Below are 19,845 nucleotides of genomic sequence, written 5' to 3' on the forward strand. Positions count from 1 at the left end.
AGGCCTAGGGTTTGGTTTGAGGTGGTGTGGGGCTGGCATAGGCCAGTCCAGCATGGACCGCCTCATAATCGCCCCACATATGGCTGGGTTTGAGGGGTGCTGGAGAGCGTGGACATTTGACCTCGTTATGTGGGGTCTGGTCGGACACGGTTTTTCGGCCCAGGCATGGTCTGGACTGTGCGCCGGGATAAATGTGGGAGAGTGAGGAGCCAGTTGAAAATGTACTATTATAAATAGTACACTCTCCGTCCCAAAATAAGAGTGTCATAAGACACTCTTATTTTGGGACGGAGGGAGCCATCCTTGTCAAGAAAAAGAATAGAAGCAAGGAGGCAGTATCTCACAGCCCAGATACCGTATGGAGGACGCTCCCTGTCCCTCTCATTGGAGAGGGGAGGGGAGAGCATATTCATACTGCACCAACAAAAATTCTCTTGTTGCATCTGCACATGACGGAATTCAGACACATGGATCAAATTCTCTCCCTATTTGTCTGTTTTACTTTTACCAGACACGCAGACTCAGCTGTTTGTTGTATATACAGTATTACATTACTGTCCATTATACCGTATCGACTTCCTCCCATATCTTTCATCTCATCTCTCCCAATCAACCAAACCAAACCAAACCAGGTCAGGCATTCTTCAGGCCACGACGAGGTCGAGGGTGTAGTCCCACAGCTTCTTCCCCAGCTCCGCGTCCTTGGCCTTGTCGCTCGGCTCGTACAGGTTGCTGTCGCTCCAGTACTTCCCCGACACCCCCTTCGCGCCCGGGTGCAGCGCCACGTAGCACTGCGTCGCAGCCCCCTATTGCAAATCCAAATCCCAAATCAAATCAAATCGCCCAAGAGCAAGAGACTAGTGTTTTGTACTGTCAGAGCTAGCTAGTAGACTTGGAGCTAGGATAATGACAGAAATAATGATGATGATTGATTGATTTCTGGCCACAGAGTTTCAACATCTATAGCCGCGTGTTAACAAATGATGATGACCCAGTGAGATCTGGATCTCTTCTACTTCTCTAATCAACTTGTACATTCTGAATAAACTAGTACTGTACATCTTCAAGTATATATTAGGGGCCTGCCCGAGGCAGCAGACCAAGTGCAGTGCAGTGCCGGTGAGGTCCCTAGTAAGGAGTACATCGCCAAACCTAGGACAAAAGACTAGTAATACTCCACAACTGCAGATCCTGCCGTCCTATGCCATTTCCCAGATCAAGCTCAATTCGTCATCGACGCAATGTGACGACATCCCATCACATGGCCACGTTATTATAACGCGGAATGCTACACCTATCGTTTGATAGTTTCTCAACACCAGCCATGGAGCCCCTGTTGTTATATAATCTAAAATGGACACAAGGCCCTGCTGTCAAGATTGAGCGTACTGCTGCAAAAGAAGCGCACCTGCTGGACGTTCTTCAGCACCAGTCTACCAAGCGTCCGGCTCATGACTGCAGATACGGGAAGGAAAACCCCCCCATGAAATCAGTCGTTAGTTAGGGTTTCAAAAGAAGCACTCCATTTCTGCTGAGTAGAGTATATTTCTTTCTTTGTTTACCATCTATGATGCTGTGGTGGCGAAGAAGGTTCGTGATGATAGATCCAGGATGCAGAGAGTTCGCAGTGATGTTAACACCCTCTTCCTGTTATCAACAAAATACTGAATCATGATTTGACGTGCTTGGGCTCAACACAAGTCTATATATCATATTGATAAAGAACTGAAAATAAGAGCAAACAATTCAGCTTTCAGACAATGGGTTTGGATGCAGATAAGCAGATTGTTCTCCCACAATTTCAGACCCAGAGAAACAAATGAAATGTGTCATTAAGATCGTGTGGAACAACCGCTCAGCTTTCTTTTATTCCAGAAAGTGGTGTGATTTCTAACCGCAGACTCTGAGAAAAAAAAATCCAACTGACGATGTTTGCTAGCATAAGTACTCATGCTGGACCTAACAAGCTCGAAATAATACGAACCCAAGACATGGCGCAGTGCCACAAGCACACAATCTAAAAGGAACGAGACATACCTTAAATCTCCTGGCAAGTTCATTAGCGTGTAAAATGTTGGCAAGCTTTGACTGCCCGTATGCTGCAATGGTGCTATACCTGCACAACGCAAGGTTGAAACAGCAAGTGATTCTCGTTTGCCTTGACATAAAGTAAATGGTAGGGGAAAACATAAGAATGACTGCACGGAAATTACATACTCTTCCTCGTCATTTAGCTTGGCGAAACGGATGCCTTCCTTGTATGCAAACCTGTGCCCCTCTGACGAAACATTAACAATTCTTCCTTCCACGTTTGATTCACGAGAGGTCTTCTTCATGGTCTCCAGCAGAAGATGTGTCAACAGAAAATGCCCTGAATATTATGACATGACAGTTAGTTTTTTTTTAGAAAAGGAGGATCATGACAGTTAGGTGACGTAGAAACGAACTAGTAGGGTTAGGAGAAATAGAAATTACAAGCTTGTAACTGTCTGCTGATACAATTTGCAGGTTTTGCACTGCTCTAGAATTGGCAGCAATTTTCTTTTTAATTATATAGGTTCAGAGTTCAGGAGCAGCAGTACTACAGCAATGTCGATACATCAAGGGGCCATTCAAACTTATATTAAGGCATAAAAAGTCAACCTCGCTGCCTGGGGAATGCCACTGGAATAAAATTGACAACACTATTTCTGAAATGAAGTGTTTTTTTTTATCATATCAGGGTATGTTAACTGGGTTCATCAGCTAGTCAAGTAGTAGATGGGAGTTGAGTTGGTAATCGATTCATACCGACATGGTTAGTTGCAAACTGCATCTCGATGCCATCCTTTGAGAGGGAGAAAGGGGTCGCCATTACCCCTGCGTTGTTGCTGCCAGCCAGAGAAAGCATCATGTATGTAATCAGGGAACACGATGAGGTATTAGAGTACGCTTGAGCAAGCATGAAAGACACTAGGTCCCAATACACGAGATGATTATTGAAGAAAGGTACAACCAGTAAGTATTCAGGGCCAATTGTTGTGGTGCAAGAAGCATCGTAAGCAGATACTTGACCAATACTATGATCTTGTATCCAGGTCACTAGCAATGTCATACCAACTCTAGTCTAGAGTGAAGTGCTACAAACCGATTACCGTTGCATGAAATGAAATTTCCCATGCCCATAGCCTCCTTAAAATTTGGAAATCTGGAAGATTGTTCCTGAATTCAGGACTGAAGGCATCACCAGAATATCTTTCTTCCACCCTACACTGATGTACTAGTCGCAGCATTTACTCGGACTAACATGTTATGGTTCAAGCGGAGCCGGTACAAAAGAGACCCAGAAATTAAATCGGCTCGGTGTTGACAGAAACCTGCTGAAACTATCAAGTTGCAGCCAAACTGACAGAAACCTACTCATGAAGTCATGATGCAGATGTTGCTCTCTGAATTTAATGGCCGTCAGCCCCTGTCTAACTGAACCTGAACCTGAATGGTCTTGACAACTGAACCTGAACCTGAACCTGAACTATCGAGAAGTGGGGCTGCCTTACATGAGGATGTTGAGCGGGAGTCCCCTGGCGGCGAAGTCGTCGGCGAACTTGCGGACGGAGGCCAGGGAGGAGAGGTCCAGCTCCATCACCTCCATGCTCGCCGCGGGGGTCTCGGCGAGGACGGCCTGCCGCACGTCCTCTGCGGCGGCGAGGTTCCTGGCGGCCATGACGACGTGGGCCCCGCGCGCCGCCAGCACCCGCGCCGTCTCCGCGCCGATCCCGCTCGACGCACCTGCCAGCGGCATGGCAGGGAACCGATTCAGCGACTCGAATCAGATGGAACGAGGGAGGGAGGGGCAAAGGAGGGGTAGGTAGGTACCGGTGACTATTGCGGTGAGGCCGGCTGCGGAGACGCCGGCGGTGACCTGGTCGGCGGTGGATGCCCAGGAGAAGCCCGAGGCGCCCTTGCGGCTGAAGAGCCAAGGCAGCATCTTTTCTTCTCTTCTAGTCAAATCACGCAGAGGCGGAGGCGGCGGCCGGCGGAACGGAAGATAGATGCAAGCAAGGAAGGATGGAGGGGGCGGGCGGCCGGCCGGCGGGCAGTCTCTTCCCTTTCTCTTTTGCTACGCAACGACGGAGGAAAGTTTTAATTTAGTCTTGGTTTTGGTAAGATTTTAAAAAAAAGGAGCGAATATGGTAAGATTTGACTTGATTTCCGTATCCGGAGGGATAAGTTTTGATTGTGTTGTGAAATTTTTGATTTGATTTTATTAAGTTAATCCATGAGGTGATTTTGGGAAAGTATCGATCAGCTATAAAGAAGGAAGTCAGGCCAAGCCCATCGTGAAACCCTAGGCCCACATACAATCCCTCCATTCCTCACAGAAAAAGAGGCAGGAATCCTCTCCTCCGCAGCCAGCCATGTCGTCGTTCCAAGGCTGGATAGATCTCCCGCCGGAGCTCCTCACTCGCGTCGCCGATGGCCTCGACGACCTCAGGTTCTACACCAGCGTGCGGGGCACCTGCACGGCATGGCGTCGCGCGCTCGCGCCGCCTACGCCATCGCTGCTCGTCCTCCACCGCGACGGCGCCACCAGACGTCGGCCCGCCGCCATCGTCTCGCTCCCCGCGCACCGCTCCTTCGGCCTCAAGGCAATCCCCTCAGGCTCGTCCTGCCCCAACGCCTTGCCCCCGATGCGCGGCTCCTTCGAGTTCACGTCCACCTACCCGATTAGGAGCTGCCTCGGTTGCGGAGGCGGGTGGCTTGCCTTTTCCGTCTGCCTCTACGACGGCCAAAGCCTGCTCACCCTCTTCCACCCAGTCGCCGCCGCCGAGATTCTCCTACCGCCGCTCATCTACGACACCCGCTTGCTCTCCAAGATCGTCTTCGTGCCTGACCCCACTAGGGACGACTTCACCGCCGCCACCATCTGTGACATCGACAGGCTCGCCTACGTCACCGCGGGGGCCAGGAGGTGGGCCATCCTTGACCGCGTCCGTCTTGCCACCGGAGACCAGCTCATCGATGTCATCTACCATCAAAATGGTCAAAATGGTATGGTTTACTGCCTCACTCGGTTTGGGAATGTTTATGTGCTCCACCTACCGGAACGCCGCCGCCGCGAACCCGTCATCATCGAGGACCAGACATTAGCAGAGGATCTTGTAACGCGTAACAGGCGCATCATTCAAATGCACAATGCCGGATCGGACCTGAACGCGCCGGCTAGCATGCAACCACTGCTCTTGTCTTCGGCGAGCAGTTTCACCCCACTGTACATCGCTGTTTCGGATTTGACGAGTGCCAAGAACCTGGTGTTCTGCAATGGCAACCTGTACCAGATCTGGAGGAATGCTACTTGTACCGTCACTTTGCATCTGGTGGGAGGCAGTCATCGCCGTATAGAGGAGGATGAAATATTTGTTCTCAAGTATAATCCCCGACGCAGGCCTTGCTGGGACGCGGTGGCTGACTTAGGGGGATACTCGGTGTTTGTTGGGAGGAGCAATGCGGTGTCAATGCATGCCGAAGGTGTTCCAGGGCTCAAGGGTAACTGTGTCTACTGGATAGGTGGGAGAGGTAGGGATCAAGGCATGGTATTTGACATGGGGACCGGGAAATCTACACCTTGCCTTCCCTCTACGGCCGGTGTCGTTCCGGGGCCTCTACAGTGCACATTCTGCTGGTACTTTCCGAGGGAGGTAGTGAATAACTGCAATACAAATGAATTAGGTGTTTATGGGACCGGAGCAAGGGTTCGGGCTCAACGTTCACAAGACATGTCACAATGATGTGTCGCCAAGATAGCTTGGTGACATAGTGAGCACCACCGGCCTGGAAGTGATGTTTATCATGCATGACAAGAAATCTTGCAAAGTGTAATTGCTTGTTGTGTCCAAGCCTGGTGATAAGTGAGGAGGACAAAGACAAACCACTTTTCAACCCAATAGAACTGATGGAAGGATTACATTTGCAGCCAATGGTACAAACAATTTTTGAAGCTTCATTAGCAGCCAATGAAAGGGAAAAGGATGGTGAGAAGTTTGAGAAGAACAAAAGATTTGTGTGTATTTGTGTCTGAGATGATCAATGTCTTGAGAAGAATACATAATAAGTAATACATGGTACGTTGTGTTGGTTTAGTTCCCATGCTTGGATTATGTTGAAGGTAATATGCCCTAGAGGCAATAATAAAGTTATTATTTATTTCCTTATATCATGATAAATGTTTATTATTCATGCTAGAATTGTATTAACCGGAAACATAGTACATGTGTGAATACATAGACAAACTTAGTGTCACTAGTATGCCTCTACTTGACTAGCTCGTTATTCAAAGATGGTTATGTTTCCTAACCATGAACAAGGTGTTGTTATTTGATTAACGAGGTCACATCATTAGTTGAATGATCTGATTGACATGACCCATTTCATTAGCTTAGCACCCGATCGTTTAGTATGTTGCTATTGCTTTCTCATGACTTATACATGTTCCTATGACTATGAGATTATGCAACTCCCGTTTATCGGAGGAACACTTTGTGTGCTACCAAACATCACAACGTAACTTGGTGATTATAAAGGAGCTCTACAGGTGTCTCCAAAGGTAGATGTTGGGTTGGCGTATTTCGAGATTAGGATTTGTCACTCCGATTGTCGGAGAGGTATCTCTGGGCCCTCTCGGTAATGCACATCACATAAGCCTTGCAAGCATTGCAGCCAATGAGTTAGTTGCGAGATGATGTATTACGGAACGAGTAAAGAGACTTGCCGGTAACGAGATTGAACTAGGTATTGGATACCGACGATCGAATCTCGGGCAAGTAACATACCGATGACAAAGGGAACAACGTATGTTGTTATGCGGTCTGACCGATAAAGATCTTCGTAGAATATGTAGGAGCCAATATGGGCATCCAGGTCCCGCTATTGGTTATTGACCGGAGATGTGTCTCAGTCATGTCTGCATTATTCTCAAACCGTAGGGTTCGCACGCTTAACGTTACGATGACAGTTATTATGAGTTTATGCATTTTGATGTATCGAAGGTTGTTCGGAGTCCTGGATGTGATCACGAACATGACGAGGAGTCTCGAAATGGTCGAGACATAAAGATTGATATATTGGATGCCTATGTTTGGATATCGGAAGTGTTCCGGGTGAAATCGGGATCTTACCGGAGTACCGGGAGGTTACCGGAACCCCCCGGGAGCTATATGAGCCTTAGTGGGCCTTAGTGGAAAAGAGAAGGGGCAGCCCAAGATGGGCCGCGCGCCCCTCCCCTCCCTTGGTCCGAATAGGACAAGGAGAGGGGGCCGGCCCCCCTCTCTCTTTTCCCCCCCTCCGCGAATCCTATTCCAACTAGGATTGGGGGGGGGGGAATCCTACTCCGAGAGGGAGTAGGACTCCTCCTGGCGCGCCTCTCCTAGGCCGGCCGCACCCCCCCTTGGTCCTTTATATACGGAGGCTACCATGATGCCCCACTTTTGACAAGGAAACAACCAGACTCTACTCATGTGAGACGTGTTGTGAGCAGGGATGACACATGCTACGGTGAGTGGGACAACATGTTGCACGCGGTGATAACGGGCGCTTTGACTTGCTAGGATGACATGTTGCAAATGGTGGGATGATGTGTTGTGACCTCTGGGACGACATGTTGCCAGCAGCAACGACAGGCAATACAATTACAACTGGTGGGGAGATGTGCTTCGAGTGGTGAGGGCAGATGTTGTGACCGGTGGGATGACATGCTGCAAGCGGCAATGACAGACCCTGTCAGTGGTGGGACGACATGTCGCGAGGCCGTTAGCCGAGTGCTCATTCTTGCAGAAATCTCCGCGTACACCCCATGTCCCAGTTGTGGATCATGTCCGTCACCGTCTGCGCGTACGTCTTCCTCCTGCTCCTCTGCATCTCGCGTAGCAGGCCGTTCTATGTCGACCTGGTCTGCCTCTCCTACGGCCTCCTCGCCGCTGCCGTGACTGCAGCCTACGTCAGCCCGCGGGCTGCCGTCATTGCCCTCCACCTGGCCACAGTCTACGCGGCCGCGCACCTCGGTTACGCGCTGGCCCTGCACCGCCTCCGCACTGGGGCGGCGCCGGCCGTCCCTCCTCGCCCCTCCTCCTTGGACTTGGAGGACCAGGAACGCGTGCGGGCCCTCGCGATGATCTTCTTCATGTTGCTCTGCATGGGGCTGATGAGGGTGCTGGTGATGGACACGGTCGGCGTCCAGGAGCTCATGACCGTCTATTAGAGCATCTCCAGCCGTTCGCCCCCCAGGACGCATAAAAATTGCCCCTTGAGGGCGAGCCGACGATACAATCGGCGCTGGGGGCGGTTTTGCACCCAGTCGTCACCCCCAGCTCGCCCCCAAGCGCCGATATTGGCCCACTTTTCAGCCTCATTTCGACGAATAAAGGGCCCATATGGGCGACAATAGGCCCATATTCGGCGTGGTTCGCCATTGTTCGGCATTCAATTATCAACATAATAATGTTTTATCACATATTTCATCACAGAAATATTAAATACTTCAACAAAATAGTACAACAACAAATAGTTCAATGCAAATTATGTAGTTCAACAATTAAAAACTCATATTTCATCACACATTGCGCCCAGCGTCGCCCTTGAGCCTCCATAGGTGCTCTATTAGATCTTGTTGTAGTTGATGATGCACCTGCGGGTCTCGGATCTCCTGACGCATACTGAGATAGGCAGTCCAGGTTGCCGGTAGCTGGTGATCAACTTAGGCTAGAGGACCCTGCCTGTAGTATGGTTTAGTGTCAAACACTGGGTCTTCATGCTCGCTCGCGATGATCATGTTGTGCAAGATGACACAGCAAGTCATAATCTCCCACATTTGATCTTTCGACCAGGTCCGTGCTCTGGGTGGTGACCGTGGGCCTAGTGCTCCTGCATGGCGTGTTGTTCCCGGCGGGGATGGAGACGGCGACGTTTTTCCTCATCGTGTGGGGCGTGTTGGTTTCTCCGGCGACCCGCACCGTGGCAGGCGCCGTCTGCGCGGCGGTCTTCCAGCTGCTGCTGCTCATGGCATTGGCTGCTCTTTTCGGCTACTGTCTCGCCGTCTACATAACCTACCTGCACGTTGCCACCGCCGCCGATGCCGAGGCGGACGACGGGATGCTAGACCACCACGGCGGTGGAGAGATGGCGATTCAGCAGGAGCTTCATCTTGAGCATGGAGAGTAAGATCATGATCTGCTGCTGGTGCTGTCGAATACTAGCTAGTAGATGCCCATTGGCTGAATCTGAACTAACGGAAGTACCTTGATTCAGGCTTGAGCACTTAATTTGCAGATCTTCAACATGGTTACACACCTTACCTTATACATGCTCACCTCAATTGAGAATGATGGCAGTTGAAGCTAGATAGCTGAATCAGATCACTACATCATTCAGATTGAAGCCCCCCCCCACCCGATCCACGGAAAATTGCATCCATGTGGAAAGCCTTCGATGGAGCTGTACGGCGAATCAGATAAGTCATGGAAAAAATTGCATCCATGTGGAGTGACCATTGAATTAATGGAAGAGGACATTTCTCAAGTAAAGTGATCGAGGATTCTAGGGTTTGTGATCCTCATTACAATTACTGCGCCCAAAGGTAGTTAAGTCCGAGTCGACTCCGTAGCCGCTGGATCTTTTGTGCGGAGATTTCTACAAGACTGAGCACTCGGACTCGCAACATGTCGTCCCACCGCTTGCAATATCCGTCGCCGCTTGCAATATCCGTCAACATGCCCTCGAAGCACATCTTCCCTTTGGTTGTAGCGTCCGCCATAGCCGCCTGCAACATGTCGTCCCAAAGGTCGCAACACATCGTCCAACCATTTGCATCATGTCATCCTAGCAAGTCAAAGCATCCCGTTATCGCCCGCTTGCAGCATGTTATCCCACTGGTCGCATCATGTGTCATCGCTGCTCATAGCACGTCTCATAGGAGTAGAGTCTGCTTGTTTCCTTGTCAGCGGTGGGGCATCATAGCATCCTTAGCTTTAGATTCTATCATCGTTGTATCTTGCCTTGTGTGTGTGTGTGTGTGTGGTGTGATGTCGAGTTGCATGGTAGTTGTTTTATCTATAAAGCGGAGCGCGAGCCTTTTTCGATAAAATAAAGTCAGGCAATAGCAAACAATAAGAAGGTTGTACCCACACATACCCTACCCATTGTCATCATGGGGTCCCTCTGTCACGTTTGGATTTATTTATAAAATGGGCAATAGCCCTTCTTTTAGAAGAAACTAGGAAAACCTTCATCTCCCTAGAACATAAAAAGGAAGTTTGAACACAATTGTCATGGGATTTTTCAAAATCTATTTTAAACATCATTTTTGTTCCCATGAATATCATTTCAAGCTTTATGTAAGATAACTATTAAAGTATATATCTTTCTTTGGTAAATGTTGTTTGTACAGGGGTTATAGTTTTATCAGCTGAAGTAATAACCCTATTATTAATAACCTTAGTTATCAACTTAAAACTGACATCACTCAAACATAGAACTGTACATCTTACGAGCATCTACAGCCGAACTTGGTAAATTTGAACCCTCAAACGTCCGCGGCATTTGGAATGAATTATTTGAGGCCTGGTCACTGTTCGCGGACGCGCCCGTATGAGGCCGTGATGCCACACCTTGCGGCGGATCCATGCGTCATTTGGATGGACGCAATGGATCCCCGTGAAAGGAGTCTGAGCGCTGTCGTCGGGCGGCCTCCTCACAGAAATGGCGGAGCGTAAGCCGGACCGTCATGTCCTCCTCGGGACCACATTGGATGGGCTCGGGGCCGATGAATCTGAAGGTGTAGGACTTGAATTCGCTGCCTGCCATGCCGGAGATCGCTGGACAGAGCGGAGTGCAGTGGAGGGGACAAAGTGGAGTGGCTAGGGTTTGATCCAAGGAGCGGACGAGGATGACTATATGTGGGATCAGGTGGGCCGGGTCCGACGTGAAGGACGCGCCCGGGCCTCCTCCCCACCAATGTGGGTCGGGTCTGACCTCCCCATATGTTATTCAATTTAGACTAGAGATATGACGGGTTTGAGACGGATTTGAGGCATCGTCTTTTTTTTCGATCAGGCGTATGGGTAGGGTTTTTATTTGACCGATCAGACCGGACTGTGTGGGTATTGGGCGCCCGGCTGTTTTTAGAGCAAAAAATACCTCACGCGTTAAAAACCATCATTTTTATGTGTCGAAGACAAACAACACTTCAACAGACGTTGTAAAATAGAGCGTGCACTAAAAAACTTTATCACGGGCTGCTAGGCTGCAAATTTAGGGTGGCGAATAGGTAGGACCATCGAATTAGCGTGTTTTGGCGCATCTGAATAGCGCAATGTGTTTTTGCACATCTGAATAGTGCACAAGCTGCTAGGCTGTGAATTTAAGGAGCTGGATAGGTAGGGCCGTCTAATTGGGCGTCGTATTTTTGTGCATCCGCTTTGGACGCAATGTTTTCAAAAACCTTTTTGTCACTCCCTAAAAAGACTATTTTGACGCTGTAAAAGAACATCCGGAAAAACCTCTTTAATGCTATATAAGAATCAAACCGTGCCAAAATTTGGGACGCCGGATTGGGCATCATGTTTGTGTATCTAAAAAACCTCTTTTCTCACACACAAAAAGACTATTTTCACGCTGTAAAAAGAATTATACCGTATCTAGAAAACCTCTTCATCGCTCCCTATTTTTTTTTCACGTGGCTCAGATGCTCGCAGAGCCCCGGGTGGTGCCCGAATGTGGCCACTAGTGATACTAAGCTAGTACACCGGCACCGGCACCGGCACCGGCACGACGATGAAATGATTCAGATGTACAGAGTAGTACCTCCATCGCTACACATTTTAGATGTTTTGAATACTGAAATGAGTGAACATATATGATAATGAATCAAGTCTCTTTCATCACTAGTGCAGAACCAGGCAATAGCACCGGTTCGTAAGGCCCTTTAGTGCCGGTTCCATAACCGGCACTAAAGTGTGGGCACTAAAGCCCCCCCCCCTTTAGTACCGTTCAGCTCGAACCGGTGCTAAAGGGAAACCACGTGGATTGTTTTAATTTAGGATTGTTTTACGTTATAATGAGCTGTAGTCGTCATCATCATCATCATCATCATCATCATCATCATCATCGCATATTAATAAATAAATAAACTCTAGCTTGCTAAAAATCATCATAGTCGTCTAATTACCACTATTTAATCATCATAGTCATTACCGCTAGCTATCTAATCATCACCAACACTGGCTAGCTTAAAGAGGAAACATTCACTTTGTAACAGAAGCAAAGATATCATCGAGTTCAACATAATCATCACCAACATCGAAGTTCAGGACACGGACATGAGACAATAATTAAGAGCATGAACTAGTGCTGCTCCCTCTCAGGTAGAATAGTATAGAACATGTATAGCTCTCCTGATTCATCATACTGGAGCATGCAGATGAATCTGTCTCCTAATCTTGGATTGCGCTTCTCTTTGCTGCCCCCTAGTACTTCTCTGCGATCGTTAACAATTTTGCTCCAATCTTTCACTATTAAGCATTCTTCGCTTTCAGAAATCCTGAATGCACTCATGTGCAATGTAGGATATCTTGGCCGTAAGCTAACCATTGACATGTCACCTTTAGTCTCGATCCACTGAGGCACAACTGTCATCGGAAGTCCCTGTTAAAGAACATCGTATAGTAATTAATATACTAAGCAATGAAAGTTTAGCTTCAAAAATAATGTATGCAAAAGATGCACTAATTAAGGACAAATAGTTAAAATCTTACCATCTTTCGATTATAGATGTGACCGTAGTTCAATACGATCACCATTGGCCGCACGTTTTGAGTACTAACATTTCTAAGTTCAGGAAAAAAATTTGTCTTGACAGTATTAAGATCCTCAAGCCATGAAACATAATGACTTATCTCCTCGCAGTTTAGTTGAGCCCCGGGGGAGTAGTAGGTCCTGTCTACCAAGCGCCGGACATGTTTGCTCGAACCGAAATAAGCTGGCAATATAAATTAGTTGTCAACTATTTTTGAATAAACTGTATCAAAGACATAAACATATGCATGCATGGTTGAGAAAAACTCACATAATGGTAGAACTGGAGGCGTTTGCACATCGACCCAGATGTCTATATTAGCTTCAATATCATCTTCCGGACGAATATCAAAGGTGACAACCATACCAGACTCAAATGCATAAGCCTTGCATAGTGCTTGCCAAGTTTTGCATTCAAAATGGGTGTATGTGTCTCCATTATATAATTTGACGTTGAAAGTATACCCATGCTTCGTCTTCAAGTAAACTCTCTTTACCTCCATATCATCTATAGCACTAAAAACTATTTTATCCAAGACAAAAATTCTTGCATGGCAGGGGATGCGCTAGTAGAATAGTGAAAATTTAAAATTATAAGTTGAAGCAAATGAAGCATAAGTTTTGCATTCAAATAATAATTGACAAAGTGACTTACTGTATCAACTTCGAATGTCTCATCCAGCTTGATGCTGAAGCGTCTACCATCAACAAGGAAATTTCTGTCGCACAGGCCGCGCTGGTCTTCACAGTGTTCGCACATAATGAAATATTTTTCATCGTCAGATGACATTTCCTATGTTCATATAGGTGAAACATTAAACACCTATTACTATCTAACATTAATTAATATCTAGCCAAATATATATTCACCTAACATTTGACATTAATATATCTAACTATATTCATCTCCAACAATTGACATTACTATATATTTAACTTTTCTATCTAATTCATCTAACATTCGACATTAATCTAACATTTATATAAAATCAAAATATATAAAAAATTAAATAAACAGAAAAACTCATTAACAAATAATATTTTAATTAGATCATCAAATCTCAGATACCTAAATTTTCTTACTAAAAATAAACTAGTTATATTAATTATTGAACTAGTTGAAATCTCATATACCTAAATAAGCTAGTTATATTAATTATTGAACTAGTTGAAATCTCATATACCTAAATAAACTAGTTCGACAATTTTCTTACTAAAAATAAACTAGTTATATTAATTATTGAACTAGTTCAAATCTCATATACCTAAATAAACTGGTTCGATAATTTTCTTACTAAAAATAAACTAGTTATATTAATTATTCAACTAGTTCAAATCTCTATAGTTCGACAATTTTCTATCTAGCTAATTCATCTAACATTCGACATTAATCAAACATTCGATCATCTAATTAACTTTTCTAAAAAACAGAAAATAAGTAAAAAAATGTGTGTGTGTCTATGTGTGTGTAGTGTGTACGTATATATGTGTGTGTATGTGTGTATGTGTGCGGCCCCGTATGCCGCCGCCCCGTACGTACGAGCGGAGGCGCCGGCGTACGGGGCGGGGGCGGGGGCGTACGTACGGGCGGGGGCGCCGCCGTATGGGCCGGGTGTGACGACGACGGACGGCGGCGCGACGGGTATACGCGAGAGTGAGAGACGTACGGGACCGCGGCGCGCGGCGTTCGGGGCGGCGGCGCGAGACGGCGATGACGACGGGCGGCGGCGGGGGCAGCGACGACGACGACGGACGACGGGCGGCGAGGACGGGTTCGGGCGGTGCGCGAGAGGTTGGAGACGAAAGAAGTGGGAAGATCTAACTGAATTTTCGTAAGTGTTGTATATATAGGAGAGGCCTTTAGTACCGGTTGAAGGCTCCAACCGGTACTAAAGGCCAACTTTGGCCAGGCCTTTAGTACCGGTTGGAGCCACCAACCGGTACTAAAGGCCTCGCGCTACCACCCCAAAGTTTAGTCCCACCTCGCCGGGCGAAATGCAGCCGCACTGGTTTATAAACCCAGCCGCGGCTACCTCTTCGAACTCCTCTATATAGCAGGCTTCTGGGCCTAATTAATTAGGGCGCGCTGCCCTGTGAGCCTGCTGACCCTTCTGGGCCTGCATTTGCACACCCTAGGTCTGGCAGACCCACTGGGCAGCGCGCCAACAAAATTTTTATATAGTTTTTCTTTTCTACATTATTTATTTTCTTCTATTTATTTTTGAGTAGTTTTTTATATAGTTTTTTCTTTTCTGCATTATTTATTTTCTTCTATTTATTTTTAAGTAATTTTTTTGTATAGTTTTTTTATTTTCTGTATTATTTCTTTTCTTTTATTTATTTTCTTCTGGAAATTGAATGCTGCATACTGAACAATTAGGTAAATGACCGAAAAACAACAAATGATGTCAGAACATGTTGAAAATTGATGACGTCGCTTTGAATGCTGCATACTGAACACAAAAGAAGTCCGGAGTTCAAATAAGTTTAAAAAACATTGAAGTGGCAGTGTAACAGATGAGTTCTCGTCCGAAACCCTGATACTCCGAAAGAGTATGTCCAGTTTATACACGAAGTGCGTCCAGTTTTTGCGGTGACCCTCTCTACTCTTTCGCGCATGCTATGCGGTGATATGATGATACCATGCCAAGTTTCAACATTTTCAGTATTCATTTTGTAATGACTTTCAATTTCACGGTCATTTAGCTCTCTAAACAATTAGGTAAATGACCGTAAAACAACAAATGATGTCAGAACATGTTGGAAATTGATGACATCGCTTTGAATGTTGCATACTGAACACAAAAGAAGTCCGGAGTTCAAATAAGTTTAAAAAACATTGAAGTGACCGTGTAACAGATGAGTTCTCGTCCGAAACCCTGATACTCCGAAAGAGTTTGTCCAGTTTGTACACGAAGTGTGTCTAGTTTTTGCCGTGACCCTTTCTACTCTTCCGCGCATGCTATGCGGGTGATATGATGATACCATGCCAAGTTTCAACATTTCCAGGATTCATTTTGTAGTGATTTTTAATTTCATGGTCATTTAGCTTTCTAAACAATTAGGTAAATGACCAAAAAACAACAAATGATGTCAGAACATGTTGGAAATTGATGACGTCGCTTTGAATGCTGCATACTGAACACAAAAGAAGTTTGGAGTTCAAATAAGTTTAAAAAACATTGAAATGGCCATGTAACAGATGAGTTCTCGTCCGAAATCCTGATACTCTGAAAGAGTTTGTCCAGTTTGTACACGAAGTGTGTCCAGTTTTTGCCGTGACCCTCTCTACTCTTCCGCGCATGCTATGCGGGTGATATGATGATACCATGCCAAGTTTCAACATTTTCAGGATTCATTTTGTAGTGATTTTTAATTTCATGGTTATTTAGCTTTCTAAACAATTAGGTAAATGACCAAAACAATAAATGATGTCAGAACACGTTGGAAATTGATGACGTCGCTTTGAATGCTGCATACTGAACACAAAAGAAATTCAGAGTTCAAATAAGTTTAAAAAACATTGAAATGGCCATGTAACAGATGAGTTCTCGTCCGAAATCCTGATACTCTGAAAGAGTTTGTCCAGTTTGTACACGAAGTGCGTCCAGTTTTTACCGTGACCCTCTCTACTCTTTCACGCATGCTATGCGGGTGATATGATGATACCATGCCAAGTTTCAACATTTTCAGGATTTATTTTGTAGTGATTTTCAATTTCACGATTATTTAGCTCTCTAAACAATTATGTAAATGACCGAAAAATAACAAATGATGTCAGAACATGTTGGAAATTGATGACGTCGCTTTGAATGCTGCATACTGAACACAAAAGAAGTCCGAAGTTCAAATAAGTTATTAAAAATAAAAAAGAGGTGCAATGCTGGTTAATTTGCTTTAAGCCATTCGGAATAGTGTAGACTGCACTACACATAGACCAGTGCAATCTATGCTATCCCGCAAGGCTTGAAGCTAATCAACATGTAGGTGAGCATTGCAACTCTTCATCATTGTCTGTGCACTCACGGCTTATAAACCGCTCATACTGCATCTCTCTTGGCGAGGTAGGATTAAAAATCAGCTTACAAAGAAATTCTAGTACCGGTTCGTGACAGCCATGAACCGGTACTAAAGGTTATTCATGAACCGGTACTAATGATGCCCGCCCTAGTCGTTGGAACCCCATTAGTGCCGGTTCAAATTCGAACCGGCACGAATGTGATTCACCCTTTTTCTACTAATGCATGACATATATATAGTCTCTGCATGCATGGCTTTATATGTTTGTTCTCTGCATGCATGGCTTTATATGTTTGTTCACGTGTCTAGCAAGTTCCTGTCATGTGTGGTTAGCCCCCCACTCACATAACTAATTACGGACTCTCTCATTTGCTACAACACACAACATGCATACACCCATTAGATCGAAAAATGTACACCAACTGAAGCATGCACACAATGACCAACAGAAATATACTACTGGCTAGTACTAATTTAAGCAGGGAGGCACCATTATATTAGCGCTAGCGCCACTACTACATCAACAGTAACTAATTGACCAACTAACTACACTAGGTACATCATCTGCCACCAACTTAAAACTACTTTCCAAAAGTAAGTCCAGACTGAACCATACATGCAATCATGCCATCGGAAACACAACTAAACTGAACCAACTACTAGTAGGAGTACTAGCATGCACCCTGCTGCCCTGCTTCTTACGGAGGGATCTTCACTTGTTAACATGTACACTTCAGGACGTGTACATGGTGACGGCCTTGGTGCCCTCGGAGATGGCGTGCTTGGTGAGCTCGCCGGGGAGCACCAGCCGCACCGCGTTCTGCACGTCGCGGGACGTGAGCGTGGCGCGCCCGGCGTACTGCGCCAGCCGCGACGCCTCCGTGGCCAGCCGCTCGAACATGTCCGCCATCATCATGTCCAGCGCCTGCATCGTCTTCCCCGACGCCCCCAGGTCCGGGTGCACCTGCTTCAGCACCCGGTACACGTACGCCTTGTACCCCATGTCGATGTTGTTCCCTCCCAAGCCGACGACGACGCCGCCCGCCTCTTCCTTTTCCCATGTTCTTCCTCGCCGCCGCCTCCGCCTTGCGCGTCCTGGCCTTGCCCTCGCTCCTCGCCCTCTTCTGCGTCGGCGTCTCGGGGCCCTCCGGCTTGGTCGGCTCGCCGTCGTCCTCCTCCGGCTGCGGGTCGTCCTGGGAGGCGGGGAGGATGGTGGTGGCGACCTCCACGGTCTCCTCCACCACCTTGGTCTTGACGACGGAGCTGACCACCTTGCTGCCGCGGCGCTTGGGAGCCATCTCGCTACTCTTGCTACTGCTTTGCTAGTGTGGACTGTGGAGTGTACTGGGACTGAGCGTGAGGTGAAGTGGGTTGCACAAGTGTGTTGGACGAAGTGAGCTCGGCAGCTGGCGTACTTATGGAGGAAGGTGGGAGGGGCACGTGTAGGGTGGCCGGACACGCGGCAGCGGCAGAGGTGAGACCGGCCGGCGACGTGGTAACACGCGGAGGGAAGGAGGCGGTAAGAAACTGTCCACCGTCTTGGGCTCTGTGTGTGACCGAGCTGCATTGCGTTTGCGTTTGCGTTTGCATGGCATGCACGGTGGCCTCTTTCTGGAACAAGCTTGCACCTTCCTTCCTTGGTTGGAACGCGCGACAGCAATTCAAATTCTGGCTGTCTGAATTGTTTTTCATTCGACTGGACAACCTAATTACGTGTAAATTTTAATCGATCGATCCAATGGAACCTAATTACATGCAAGTTTAATCGATCGATCTAATGGAGCCTAATTACGTGTAGGTTTCATAACAAGGAATGAATCACAGTTGCATTGGTATTCCCTTAAAGACTAAAAATAAATAAAACTAAAACAAAATAATAAATTTTCTAAGAACAAATAAATTTGTGGCATTACTATTACCCTTTGGAAAGAAAGAAAATGAAAAAAAAGACAAAATTTGCACATAATGTACATATAAATCACGCTTTTTAATAAAATACAAAAATAATTATATAACAATTATTGGCATTGATATTTAACCTTAAAGAAAGAAATACAATGAAATAAGTTAGTGGCATTAATATTTTCGCAAGAAAAAAAGTTTTCTGAGAACGAATCAGTTAGTAGCATTGATATTTAACGTTTAAGGAAGAAATACAATGAGATAGAAACTAAACAAAATCAAACTAGTAATTTTTTTGTAAGGAAAAATGAATTAGTGGCATTGGTATTAACCTTTAAGGACAAAGAACATAAAAAATAAAGCAAATAATGAGAAAATTTACACAAAAATGTGTTTTTTTTTATATGCAAGAAAATGCATACAAGAGTGGAATTTTTCAAAAGTAACTATCATAATAAGGAATGAACTAGAGTGGCATTGATATTACCCTTAAAGAAGAAGGAAAATGAAATAGAACTAAAACAGAAAAAACAAAATAATGAAAATTTTCTAAGAACATATGAATTTTGTGGCATTACTATTATACTTTGGAAGGAAAGAAAATAGAAAATGAGAAAAATTGCACATAATTTACATATAAATTATGGATTATAATAGTGGAATTTTCTGTTGGGTTTCGTAGCAATTTCAAAAAAATTCCTACGCACACGCAAGATCATGGTGATGTATAGCAACGAGAGGGGGAGAGTGTGATCTACGTACCCTTGTAGATCGACAAGGGAAGCGTTAACTTGGTTGATGTAGTCGTACGTCTCCACGGCCCGACCGATCAAGCACCGAAACTACGGCACCTCCGAGTTCTAGCACACGTTCAGCTCGATGACGATCCCCGGACTCCGATCCAGCAAAGTGTCGGGGAAGAGTTCCGTCAGCACGACGGCGTGGTGACGATCTTGATGTTCTACCATCGCAGGGCTTCGCCTAAGCACCGCTACAATATTATCGAGGACTATGGTGGAAGGGGGCACCGCACACGGCTAAGAATATGATCACGTGGATCAACTTGTGTCTCTAGGGGGTGCCCTGCCTCCGTATATAAAG

The 19,845-nt window shown here is 46.1% G+C and overlaps 3 protein-coding genes across 3 annotated transcripts; 1 reads left to right on the top strand and 2 right to left on the bottom strand.

Moving 5' to 3' along the window:
* Positions 1–361: 361 nt before the first annotated feature.
* Positions 362–4,107, bottom strand: LOC119287219 (short-chain dehydrogenase TIC 32, chloroplastic-like). The gene is made up of 8 exons (XM_037566744.1): positions 3,856–4,107; positions 3,537–3,768; positions 2,791–2,870; positions 2,218–2,371; positions 2,038–2,116; positions 1,563–1,647; positions 1,409–1,455; positions 362–806 (listed from the first exon to the last, which is right to left on the bottom strand). The coding sequence occupies exons 1-8, from the start codon at positions 3,965–3,967 to the stop codon at positions 645–647; spliced, it is 951 nt and encodes a 316-aa protein (XP_037422641.1). The 5' UTR covers positions 3,968–4,107; the 3' UTR covers positions 362–644.
* A 290-nt stretch (positions 4,108–4,397) lies between these two features.
* On the top strand, positions 4,398–5,768 carry LOC119283763. Its single transcript, XM_037563176.1, has 2 exons — positions 4,398–4,645; positions 4,712–5,768. The coding sequence occupies exons 1-2, from the start codon at positions 4,398–4,400 to the stop codon at positions 5,766–5,768; spliced, it is 1,305 nt and encodes a 434-aa protein (XP_037419073.1).
* An 11,452-nt stretch (positions 5,769–17,220) lies between these two features.
* LOC119283764 (late histone H2B.L4-like) lies at positions 17,221–18,207 on the bottom strand. Its single transcript, XM_037563177.1, has 2 exons — positions 18,004–18,207; positions 17,221–17,966 (listed from the first exon to the last, which is right to left on the bottom strand). The coding sequence occupies exons 1-2, from the start codon at positions 18,138–18,140 to the stop codon at positions 17,576–17,578; spliced, it is 528 nt and encodes a 175-aa protein (XP_037419074.1). The 5' UTR covers positions 18,141–18,207; the 3' UTR covers positions 17,221–17,575.
* Between the last annotated feature and the right edge of the window lie 1,638 nt (positions 18,208–19,845).

This window comes from Triticum dicoccoides, chromosome 4A (assembly GCF_002162155.2).
Source record: "Triticum dicoccoides isolate Atlit2015 ecotype Zavitan chromosome 4A, WEW_v2.0, whole genome shotgun sequence".
Classification (NCBI taxonomy): domain Eukaryota; kingdom Viridiplantae; phylum Streptophyta; class Magnoliopsida; order Poales; family Poaceae; genus Triticum; species Triticum dicoccoides.